At 50.4% G+C, this 12,534-nt stretch overlaps 1 protein-coding gene across 1 annotated transcript; it reads left to right on the top strand.

Moving 5' to 3' along the window:
• Positions 1-361: 361 nt before the first annotated feature.
• Positions 362-12,333, top strand: Saxo5 (stabilizer of axonemal microtubules 5). The gene is made up of 9 exons (XM_006970198.4): positions 362-495; positions 2,631-3,202; positions 6,305-6,408; positions 6,499-6,599; positions 9,171-9,283; positions 9,389-9,498; positions 9,772-9,973; positions 11,033-11,118; positions 12,088-12,333. Exons 2-9 carry the CDS (start codon positions 2,650-2,652, stop codon positions 12,313-12,315), a joined length of 1,497 nt encoding a protein of 498 aa, XP_006970260.1. The 5' UTR covers positions 362-495; positions 2,631-2,649; the 3' UTR covers positions 12,316-12,333.
• The last annotated feature ends 201 nt before the right edge of the window (positions 12,334-12,534 follow it).

Genomic DNA, 12,534 nt, shown 5'->3' with positions numbered 1-12,534 from the left:
CTTACCGGTACTTTTACATCTTACTTCTCATGGTGATGGCGGCTGGCAGCAACTCCTGACTCAGCCTTCCACTTCCCAGAATTCTCCTCTCTGCTTGTCCTGTCTATACTATACTTCCTGCCTGGCTACTGGCCAAACAGCATTTTATTTATCAATCAATCAGAGCAACACATTCACAGCATTCAGAAAGACATCCCCAGTAATTCTGTTTCCTAAATCAAGAAAACTAAGGTTCTGAAAACTCAAATTGCTTGCCTGGGTCTCTGACAGAATTCAAACCCAGGTCCTCCAGGCTGCCCCCAGAGGTAGTAGGGTACCTTGTGACAACATCATCTGGGGGAACTCTTGAGGTCACAATGTCACAATGAGCTGGACTAGACTACCTTGGGTTAACCTTTAGAAAGGACCAGAAGACCATCCCCTGGAATGACCAGGACCAGAGGGAGTCTGAGGGACCAGACGGGCACTAAGTTCAAGATTCATTAGCCCAGTGAGGTAGGTCTGTGTTCTTGTCCCTGAACCCCTCAGTATTAGGGACTGAACCAAGGAGCTCATATATGCTAGGCACACACTCAACAACCACCTAGCTGAAGCTTTAACCTGAGACAGGGTTGCACGTAGCCTAGGCTGGCCTCCAACTTGCTATGTAGTCAAGGGTGACCATGAATTTCTCATCTTCTAACCTTGGGTTATAGGTGTATTACCATGACTGGTTTGTTCGTGCATGCCAGATGAACACTACCTGCTCCTGTGGTGCAGAGTCCCTTATTTCATTTATTCATTGGCCCAGGCTGATCTCAAACTCGCATTTACGGTTGAGCCTGAACTTTTCATTCTCCTGACTCTACCTTCTAAATTCTGGAATCACTGACACAAAGCCAGCTGATTGTGTGTGTGTGTGTGTGTGTGTGTGTGTAGGCTAGAGAACAATCTTAGGTGTCATTCTCAAAATTGCCTTAAGACAAGGTCCCTCACTAGCTCAGAGCTCATTGATTTAGCTAGGCTGGGCACCAGTGAACCTCAGGAACCCCAGTGTCTCTGCCAGCTAACAAGGGTGCGGGGTAACACAGACTGATCCAATCTTCAGCTCTTGTTTTGTTTTCTTTTTGAGACAATACCTTATGTAGTCCAGTCTAACCTTGAGTTCTCCATGCAGATAAAAACGACCTTGAATTTCTAATCCTCCAGCCCCTGCCTTCAGATTGCTGGGATGACAAGCCTGTACCACCACACCTGGTTTATGCAGGGCTGGGGCTCCAACCCAATGCATGCTGAGCAAGCATCCTGCCAATGTACCAGAATGCCAGCCCAATGCATGTCCTTTTCTTCCCTTTTACTTTATTTATTTTCATGTGCTGCAGAATCAAGCACCTAATGTATGCTTTTTAAAGAGTTCAATGTGAGCACACAGCAGGCTGAAGTCAGGAAGGGGCTTTCTGGAGGAGGTGAGCCTGGAAGCCAGGAATGACCGTGGACAGTCAGGGTCTCTAAGTAGCATCAAGGAAGATGGAGGAGGCAGCTCTGTTCCAAGACCCACCTGGCTGAGCAGCAGGATGACCGTTCAAAGCTGCAGGCAGAAGAAGCCTGAGCAGCTGATCACATGGCATCTGTAGCTACCAGTACTTGTGCTCAGCTCACCTCCCCACTTATACCAGAGGTTCTCAACCTGCCTAACGCTGCAACCCCTTAATACCTCATATGGTGACCCCCAACCATAAAATTATTTTCGTTGTTATTTCATAATTACAATTTTGCTGTTATGAATGGTAATGTAAATATCTGTGTTTTCTGATGGCGTTCTGTGACCCCTGGAAAAGGGTAATTTGACCCCCAAAGGGGGTGACCCATAGGTTGAGAACCGCTGATTTATACAGTCCAGGAACCAGCTCAGGGTTACTTTTAGTGTGTGTCTCTCTTCTCAATTAACCTCCAACGTCATCTCTCAGAGGCCTGCCTGGAGGTTTGCCTCCTAGGTGATTTCATTTACTGGCCATCACAGTCTTTAAATAGCCATGCATATATGTATGTGATTCCCAGCCCCATCATCAGCTAACAAAAGCTCAGGGTTCTTGATCTATTTTTGCTAACTGATGTCCCGGGTAACCTATCTCAGGGTTTTTTTATTGCTGTGACGAATCGCCATGATCCAAACCAAGTTGGGGAGGAAAGGGTTTATTTCATTTTACAGCGCTTTGTCCATCATCCAGGGAAGTCAGAGCAGGAACCTGGAGGCAGGAGCTGATACGGAGGCCATAGAGGAGTACTGATTTCTGGTTTGCTCCTCACGACCTGCTCAGCCTTAGAGAACCCAGGACGCCTGCCCAGGGATGGTCCCTCTCACGGTGGATTGGCCCTCCCACATCAATCATCAATGAAGAAAATATGCCACAGGTCAACCTAGTGGAGCATTTTCTCAACTAACTTTCCCTCTTCTACAAGGGCTCTAGCTTGTGTCCAGTTGACACAAAACTACCGGGCACAGTACCACAGTACCCCTATACAGTAGCAGCCAAGTAAGAGACTGTCTTTTTCCTCTTCCTGGGGTCAGACCAAGGATTGAAAAGCAGCATTGTTCTGGGGTAGAGGAGGCGGTTGTCCCGGGTTCAGGCCTTTGTCTTTGCACCTCGCAGGTGGTGCCGGGGCCTCACGATGCCAGTGTGCCCGATGTCCATGGAGTTCCTCAAGGCCTCACACTTCGCTCTGGGCCCCGATCCACGGCTGACCGAAGGTAGTATGCAGTGCACGACGCACCGGGACTTCCCGGCCTATTTCTCCGCCACCCCGGAGCGGCTCCCAGCTTCGCCAACGCACTCCACAGTCTTCCAAAAGGAAGCACGCTGGGACTCGGAGGAGCGCGTGTCCGAGATGCACCGCGCGTTCTCACCGCCGTCCGAGTCGCCGCGGCTGGACGAGCTGCGGGAGCAGACAATGGAACGCGCGCGAGCCATGCAGATCAGCAACCTGCACGTGCACGCGGACGTGCGCCCTCGCCTCAACCTGTCCACCGCACGCGCGGACTACCGCTGGCCGGAGCTGCCGCCGCACGGCCGCGAAGACATCCGAGGCGCGCGCCTCATCTTCGACCGCGACTCGGTGCCCTCAGGCGACAGGGAGCAGCTGCGCATCCCGGCCACCTCCTACAAGGCGCACTACCAGCCGTACGCCGCCGCCGCGCAGCCCCGTGTGCCCAGCAGCCACCTGGGTGAGCGCGCGCCCTGGCCATGTGCACCTAAGGGCGCTCAAGGACTCCTCACAACCCCCCACCCAAATAGCCGCTTGTCATCTTGACGAGGAAAATGCTTCTAGTTGCCAACTAGTAGAGACCAAAGATGCTGCTGCTGAAACCGCCAGGGCTGAGGATGTGGCTCGCAACCTCAGCACTGTATAAACGAGGCATGATGGCCAACACCTATCATCCCAGCATTGGGGAAAGTGAAGGCAGGAAGTGCCCTTCATTGGGGAAGTGAAGGCAGAAAGATGAGGAGTTCAGCTACATAGTAAATTCAAGACTAGCCTAGGACCCTGTCTCAAAAAAATAAAACAAGGCTCGGGAGTTGACTCTGTCAGTACACTGGTTGATGTGCAAACAAGAGAACCCGAGTTCTACCCCCCAATACCCCCAATACCTATGTTAGAGCCAGGTGGAGCAACGCATGCTCGGGAGAAAGAGACAGGAAGATCGTTCCATTGCGTTCTCTCTCTCTCTCTCTCTCTCTCTCTCTCTCTCTCTCTCTCTCTCTCTCTCTCTTCCCTGTTTGCTGGCCATCTAACTGAATCAGAGAGCTCCAGGTTCAGTGAGGGACTCTGTCACACAAAATAAGATGGAGAGCAATTGAGGAAGACATCGGACATTAACCTCTGGCCTTCACATGCATGTACATTCTCATGCACCCACACACACATCAACACACAAAACAAAACAAAAATCCCCAATATGAATGGTGGCTCCCACCTGTAATCCTAGCACTCGGGAACTAAGGGAAAGGGATTGCTGCAAATTCTTGACTCGCTGCCCAGATCCTACCATGCACAGTGCAGCAGCACTATTCCACGAAAGAATCAGCCAGTTCCAAACATCAAGAAAACATAGGTTCCAGAAACTGTGAGACAGGGCGCTTGCAGCCAAGCCTGATGACCTGAGTTCAATCCCTAGGTAGAAGGAGAGGACTGATTCCTGCACGTTGTTCTGAGACCTGAACATCTCTCTCTCTCTCTCTCTCTCTCTCTCTCTCTCTCTCTCTCTCTCTCTCTCTCTCTCTCTCTCTCTCTTGCACATGCACGCACACACACCAAAAAGTCGAGCATGATTGTGCATGCCTGTGATCTTAGCTCTTCACAAGCTGAGACTGAAGTTCAAGACCAGCCTTGGCTACAGCAAGAGTTCAAGTCTAGCCTGGGTGACTTAGTGAGGTTCCCAGAATAAAAAGGGTTGAGAATATAGCTCGTTGGTAGAACACTGGGCTAGTGTGTGTGAGGCCCTAGTCTTTTTGGAATTGTCTGGCAATGACTCCAGTGCAGTTGCTGTCAGTAAGAGGACTCCCTTTGAGTTGGGCTTTGGGATTCTTGGTTTCTGTGTGTGCATTTGGGTGTAGGTGTGTACCGTAGAGGAAAACCTTGAGTATCAGAGCTCGGGCATCTTCCATCTTTTATTTTGAAACAGGGCATTTTGTGGGTCAAGAGAATGAGCTATGATAGCCATACTTTCGGTGTTGAATGAGTGAGTTTATAGTATATAGCAAGCCAAAATAACAGGGAAAAAGCAAGTTATGGCCCAGTAGAAACTAGCCTTATCCAGTCAAACATTCTCATACTCAAAGCATCTGGCAGAGGCCGCCTGGGGAAGCCCCATTGATCCTGACTGAGACCATCTCGGCAGAGCAGTGAGGCTCTCCTCACAGGGGAGCCTTCCAGGTGAAGGAAAAATAAGAGCAGGTGGAAGAGACGTCAGAACAAGCGCTCACAACGTGTGGCAGGAACTGACATCATGGAGGCGCGTGCCTTTAATCCCAGCCCTTTCCCACTACAGGGGCTTTACATGACGGGATGAGCAACAGTGGTGTCTGTTGGAAGAGGCTCTTCTCAAGTACATGATGTTTTCATTCTTGGGTGGTTTTTTCTGTTTTCTTCCCTCCTCGTCACAGAGCTGGGGGACAGCCCATCCTTGGACAGGGGGCCATGGAGAACACTTTAAGACCTGCATGCTTAGGTTTAAAATGGGAGAGGGGACCTGACTTTCAGAACCAGCTTCTCGGTTCGTTACACAGGGTCTGTCACTGGCCTGGGACATCCTCAATGGGCTGCGCTGGTTGGCCAGTGAGCTCCGGGGATCTGCCTCCCTAGCGCCGAGATTACAAACGTGTGCCACCACCCTGACTTTTTATGTGGGTTGTGGAGATCCATCCCCATGTCTTCATGACTGAGACAAGTGCTTCACTGCCTTTTCTTTTTCCTGTTGGGGACGAAATTTGGGTCTCAGACATACCAGGCAGTGCTCTCCCACTGTTCAGCTACTGTGATCCTCCTTTCTCTCTGGGCCACTTCAAGTCTCTGAGCCTCAAGGGTGTGCAAAATGAGTGAGAGAATACCAAGTCCAACTCAGCCCGAGCTGGGCCTATGGCCCCCGCACTCGGAAGGCCGAGAACTGAGAGGTCCTAAGCAGCTAGGACTGTTGATCAAAATACTGTCTGAATGCACACAAAACCACCCTGAAACGAAATACAGGAGAAAGAAGGGAGGAGCCTGGGGGCAGCGGCCGAGCCCGTACGGCCAGCGCCGCAGGGAGGCTGGAGCAGGAGATTCGGTTCCCTCCATCTTCGACTGCGAGAAAAGTGTGACACCAGACTGGACTACATGAAACCCCATCTCAGAGAAGGAGGGAGGAGGGGAAAGGAGGGAGAGAGAAAGAGAGCAGAGGGAAATGGACTTAGCCTCGGTGCCTGTCTCAGTACCTGGTAGTTTTTTTTTCCCTTACATTTATGGTGTTTATACGCATGTGCACATGTTCCAGGGTTCAGGTATGGGTCAGAGGACAGCTTTCAGGAGATACTTTTCTCCCACCATGTGAAACTCGGGGATCTAACCCAGGTCATCAGGCTTGGTGGCAAGTGCCTTTACCCACCAACCCATCTCAACAACCCCCCCCCTTTTTTTTTAAATTATTTTTTGTGATAGTTTGCAGAGATCCTTCAGTCTCAAATGATCAGGGCTGCTCAGCCTACCTTCCTGTGGATAGAATCCCAGGTGGCCTAAGGCTGCAGAGAATCAGTCCCATTCTCTCCCACCCCTCCTCGTTCTTCTTCCTTAGGGGGCCGCAACCCCCTGAAATGGAACTACAAGGGACAGGACGACACCACCTACCAGAATCACTTCCAGGCCCTCCCAGGTCCTCCTGCCTTGATGTGTAAGAGGGTAAATCAAGGTGTCTCTGGCTTTGTGGGGAGGTGGGGCAGTCGCAGCAGCTAGAGTGGTTCTGACCTTCCCACCCTCCTTTTCCCACAGGCCTCCTCCAGTGTGAGCCTAGGAGACCCCCAGACTGGCTTCAACACCCTGTGCTCATACACGAAACAAACCTACATGCCTCAGGAGCTGCCACCAGACAGGTACAAAAGGACACAGTCGCCCACAGTTGGCTTTCAGCAGCATGTGGGTGTATCAGGCAGGGCTCTGGAACTTCTGCTTGCCTTGAAAAAGTCCGATCCATGTTCCACCACAGTGCCACACTGCCTACTAAAAGCACCCTGCGGGAGGTTGGAGAGTTGGCTCAGCACGTAAAAGTATTTGCTGCATGAACATGAGGACTTGAGTTCAAATCCTCAGCATTCACCTAAAAAGCTGGCTGTGGTCACATGCCTGTCATCCCCATGGTGTGATGCATACAGATAGGGGATCATTGGGACATGTCAGCTGCCAGCCTGACTCCAGGTTCAGTGAGACTCTGTCTCAAAAGCACAAGGCATGGGCCAATGAGATGGCTCAGTGGTTAAAGGAGCTTGCTACCAAGTCTGATGACCTGAGTTCAATCCCCGGGATCTACATAGTGAAATAAGGGAACTGATTTCCATAAGCTCTTCTCTGACCTCCACATGTGCACCATGGAACAAACACAGGTGTACACACACACACACACACACACACACACACACACACACACACGCACAGTCAGGCTCACACTTGCACACATCCTATCTATACACAACACATGTATAGCAGCACACACTAAAATAAACAAGGAGAAGGAAAGATATTTCCATAGTTGAGCACTTGTTGTTCATGCAGAAGACCAGAGTTTGGTTCTATAACTCCAGTTCCAGGAGATCCAATACCCTCTTTTAGCCTCTGCCAGCACCCACAAACATATGGCACATGCACATACATATAAAATAAAAATAAAATATAAATCTTAAAAAAAAATGGAGAGAGCTAGGCAGTGGTGGTGCGTATCTTTAGTTCCAGCACTCAAGAGGTAGAGGCAGGCGGATCTCTGTGAGTTTGAGGCCTGCCTGGTCTACAAAGCGAGTTCTAAGGACAGCCAGAGCTACACAAAGAAACTGTCTTGAAAAAAAGGGGTGGGCGTGCTCTTCACTGGTGAACAGCACTGGCTGCTCTTCCAGAGGACCCAAGTTTGATTCCCAGCATCCACATAGCAGCTCACAACTGTTTGTAACTCCAGCTCCTGGGGATCTGACCCTTCTCCCTGTCTCCTTAGGCACCAGGCATGAATGTGGTGTAAAGATATACATGCAGGCAAAATACCCATACAGATAAAAAAATAAAAACTTTTTAAAGGGGAAAATTGTGTATGGAGGTGAATACCCTGAGTCCCAGAACTTGGGGGACAGAGAATGGTGGTCCACTGTAAGGTTGAGGCCAGCTTTGTCTACATAGTTCTGGGCCAGCCAAGGCCACATACTAAGACCCTGCCTCAAAATCAATCAATTAATTAAAATAAATCAATGCTGGGAAGATGGCTCAGCAGTTATGAGTACTCGCTGCTTTGTAGGGGACTTGAATTTGATTCCTTGTACATACATGGTGGCTCCCAACTATCTGTTACCCCAGTTCTAGGAGATCATCTGGCTTTCATGGGCACCAGGAACACCAGGAACATGTGGTGTACTTACATATAGACAGGCAAACACTCATACACATAAAAGAATAGTCTTTAAAAATAGCCAGGTGGCAGAGGAGCTTAGTCCTGCTTCAACTTGAAATACCATTCGTTGTTGACTCCCACAGGAGGCCTTACCCTTTCTGAGGAGTGGAAGTGGGCGGGGGACTAGAAAGGAGGTGGGGGGAGGGAACAGGAGGAGGTAAACTGTAGTTGGTATGTAAAATAAGTTTTTAAAAAAATTAATATAAAAAAATAGCCAGGTGGTGGTGGCCCACGCCTTTAATCCCAGAACTTGGGAAGCAGAGGCAGGTGGATCACTGAGTTCAAGGCCAGCCTAGTCTACAGAGTGAGTTTCAGGACAGCCAGCCAGGGCTATACAGAGAAATCCAGTCTCCAAAAACATAAATAAAGAATAGATAAATGAATAAGCAATCAAACAAGTACATAAGTAATAAAAAGGCACAGTGGCACATGCCTTTAGTCATGGCACTCCTGTCCTGCTTTGGTTTCCGTGGGTCTGATAAACACAGAGGCCAAAAGCAACTTTGGAAGGAAAGTGTTTGGTTTATGGGTTACAGCCCATCCTTGAAGGAAGTCAAAGGAGCTCAAGGAGGAACCTAGAGGCACGAACTTCAGCAGAGACCCTGGAGAAACGCTGCTCACTGGCTTGTTCTCCAGGGCTGGCTCAGCCTGCTTTTGCATAGACTTAGGATCATCAGCCCTGGATGGCACCACCCACATCAGCCATTAAAGAAGAAAACGCCCCACAGACAGGCACCACACGCCAATTTGATGGAGACAGTTCCTCAGTGGAGGGTAGCTCTTTCCAGGTGATTCTAATTTCTGTTGAGTTGACAAAAACTAACCAACACAGCTCCTGAGGAAGAGACAGACAAATCTCTGTGAGTTTCAGGCCAGCCAGGGCTACATCGTGAGACCGTCTCAAAATGTATACAAATATTAGTTGACGTACCCCAGGCTCAGCCACGGTTCACCGGTCCCTATCGCTTTTCCTGAAAACTCTGAGGCCCTACCTTGATCCTAACTTATTTTGCCTGAGGTATGACAAGGCCCAGACGGCAGCCCACATCCACCAGGTGAGCATTAGTCCTGGAGACCGCCTGTTCCATGACAGGACCACCATGAATGACCACTTCTACCCCCGAGAGCCAGGTGAGAACCCACCGTGCATGCGTGCGTGTGTGCGTCCACTCCACCCCCCGCTCTTTTGCAGCGCGGTCTCTGCTGCTTAACTCTGACACACCCCTCCTCTGGCAGAGCCTTTTGTTCTTCACCACGATAAGACCCCGGAGTCACACATCCTGAAAGGAAACTGGTGCCCTGGCCCTGGCAGCCTGGCTACCTCCACAAAGCTCTTCTACGGTGAGGTCAGCAGGAAGAGGGAGGAGGTGCCAGTGCGCTCTCGTGGGGGAGAAGGGGGTCTCAAGGGCACAGCAAGAGGTGGAGCTCAGTGTAGACCGCAGGTCCTGGGTTTGACCCATGCCAGTATCAGCCTCAATGGTTGTCTGTAAAATACAATCACTTGAGTTAAATCTAAGCCCATCTGGAACCCAGGGGGTGGGAGCTATCCATGAGGCATGAGTGACTCTCAGTGCTGGAGCCCCTGGACCAAAGATCCCTAGAAGCCTGTATTCCTACAGCCGCCTCCTGTGACTCAGCCTCCAAGCCGACATGTGTCCCATGAGAAACTGAAGGATCATGTGACCCTGGGAGAAGCAAAACTGCTGGGAGACTTCTTCCAAACCTCCACGGGCTCAGCCTACTGCCCTCCGGATACCAAACCAATACAGAGAGCCCTTAACCTTTCCTTGTTGCAGAGTAACCTGCCTGAGGGCACAGGTGGTGAGTGTGGCCTTCCCGTTCCTGAGAGCCCCGCCCCATCCCCAAAGGTCCGCCCTGGTTCCTGCAAGCTCCGCCCATCACTGAAAGCCTCACCTCAACAAAAACCTGTCTTTTCCTGAAGTCCGCCCCAAACCCCATCCCCTCCAACGCTAAAGACCTGCCTCTGTCCCTGGAAGCCCTGTCCATTGCTGAAAACACCACCTCACTCTTAAATCCCCCTCACATCTGAAAACATGGGACCAGTACTACAGAACCCCCAGCCCCAATTCCCTTCTCATCCCCACATACCTGCCCATGCCTGGGGTCCCCTCTCCATCTCCAAGGACCTGCTGATGTTCCCATGGGCCCTGCCCATAACTGAAAGCTCCTCCGCCCCTGGGAGCCCATCCCCACTTCCAAGTACTTGCTTCTCTTCCCCTCCCCTCTCCGCTGCCCCACGAGATTTTTCTGTATAGCCTTGTCTGTCCTGGGACTCGTTTTTTAAACTAGGATGGCCTCGAACTCAGAGATTCACCAGCCTCTGCTTCCGGAATGCTGGAACTAAAGGCGTGCGCCATCAAATACTCGCGTCTTAGGTCTAGAAGCCTTTCTTGTAACTGAAAGCCTCACCCCATCTGCAAAGACCTGCCCATTTCTGAGTTCTCACAGCTCCCTAGAAGCCCCGTCCACATCCCCAAGTCCCTCCCCTTCCTAAAGCCCCTCCCCATTCCCAAAGTTCTGCCCCTCAAAGTGCCTACCACCACCTACCTCCAATTGATCCCACCTTGGGTTGACAACTTCTTGCGTAACTTCAATTCTATGGTCTGGCCAAGGCCCTCTCCCTTTCTTATTCTCCCTCATCCATCTCTAAGGCCTTCTCTGTCAGACTCTGGCAATGCACAGTGCCTTCTCTGGTCCCGCCCTTCCGACACCTCTGGTTTGACCCCGCCCACACGCCACTCCGTCTTAGCCTCAGTTCAACCCAGGTGCCTGAGCCCCGAAACTTCCACCCTTAGTCCCTCATATCCTGCCTCATTCGTTTCCTCTGCTCCCCAACTTTTCCCAAACCCAAATCTCCAGAATCTGATTTTTTAACCATGAACCAAAAGATGCTGAAGCCTCATGGAATAGTTCGAGCTGCCATCACGGAAGAACTGTTACAGAAGGTGAGCCAGAGGGATGGGATGCATGTGTCATTAGCATCCCTCAAACTATGTTAACCCCAGTCTCAGAATCACAGTCAGGTCGGCTATCAACCTTGTTGAATGTAACTGTATCACTGCTGAGGACTGACTGGTTTGGTTTTTTTTTGTTTTTGTTTTGTTTTTTTTTGTTTTTGTTTTTGTTTTTGTTTTTGTTTTTTTGAGCTGGACTCCTGCCTCCACCTCCCCTGTGCTGAGGTTGCAGGCATGCACCACCATTCAGAATTCAGGGGTCCTGTTAATGACAACCCAGCTTCAAGGTTATCCGCAGCTTCTCCCCACTCTCAGGCCCACACCAACTCAGACACATTTATTACCAGACAGGGTTTAAATCTCAAAAGAGGATTTAGAGCCCACCCAGGACCATCCAAAGTCCTGGGGTCATTCTAGGGACTAGTTAAAAATTGCTTTTATGTATCTATTTGTTCATTTGTTTATTTTTAAAGATTTATTTATTACATACACAGTGTTCTGTCTGCATGTATGCCTGCAGGCCAGAGGAGGGCACCAGGTCTCACTACAAATGGTTGTGAGCTACTGTGTGGGTGCTGGGAATTGAACTTAAGACCTCTAGAAGAGCAGCCAGTGCTCTTAACCTCTGAGCCATCTCTCCAGCCCTCGATTGTTTTATTTTTATGACATTTTATTCTAGTGGTGTGTGTGTGTGTGTGTGTGTGTGTGTGTGCGCGCGCGCGTGCGCGCGCGCACATGTCATGGTATACATGGGAAGGTCGGAGGACAACTTGCAGTAATCAATTCTTTTCTACCATGTGGGCCCAGGGATGGAACTGGGTCCTCCCACACAAGGTACAATGACCACTAGGCTGAGCCTCTTCTTGCCCTCCAATGTCCTCCCCAGAGTGGTCTAGAGGTGGCCAGGGTGGGTCAGCAACCACCAGGCTGTCTGACAGACCACCTACCTTGACTTCACAGTGCAAATACAGCCACATAGAGCCCCAGCTGGGTGGACAGCGCTTCTTCTCTACCCACTATCAAGACCAGTTTCCTTTCAAGTACCGAGGCCCACTGGTGAAGAAGCAAAGTAACATTCAGGAGAGCCATGTGCCGATGGGCACGCCCCAAAAGTTCGGCTGCTGGGGACAGAGAGTAGACCCTCAGGGCCCCCAGCTCCCCATGTACCCTTGCCCGAGCAAGCAATAAATATCACGTGATTGTCAACTTGACAGCCTTTATCTTTCCTTTTTTTTTTAAGTTGATTTGCTTGTGTATGAGCATGGTTGTGCATGAGCCACGGTGGGGGAGGGGTGTCAGAAGGCAACTTGCAGGAATTGGTTCTCTCCTTTCTCCGTTTAAGTTCTAGGGAATAGATCTTAGGTCCCCAAGCACCAAGCTTTGTGGCAAGGCCTTTATTTGCTGAGC

Source organism: Peromyscus maniculatus, chromosome 23 (assembly GCF_049852395.1).
Source record: "Peromyscus maniculatus bairdii isolate BWxNUB_F1_BW_parent chromosome 23, HU_Pman_BW_mat_3.1, whole genome shotgun sequence".
Lineage (NCBI taxonomy): Eukaryota > Metazoa > Chordata > Mammalia > Rodentia > Cricetidae > Peromyscus > Peromyscus maniculatus.
This window is presented reverse-complemented; position numbering and strand designations above follow the sequence as displayed.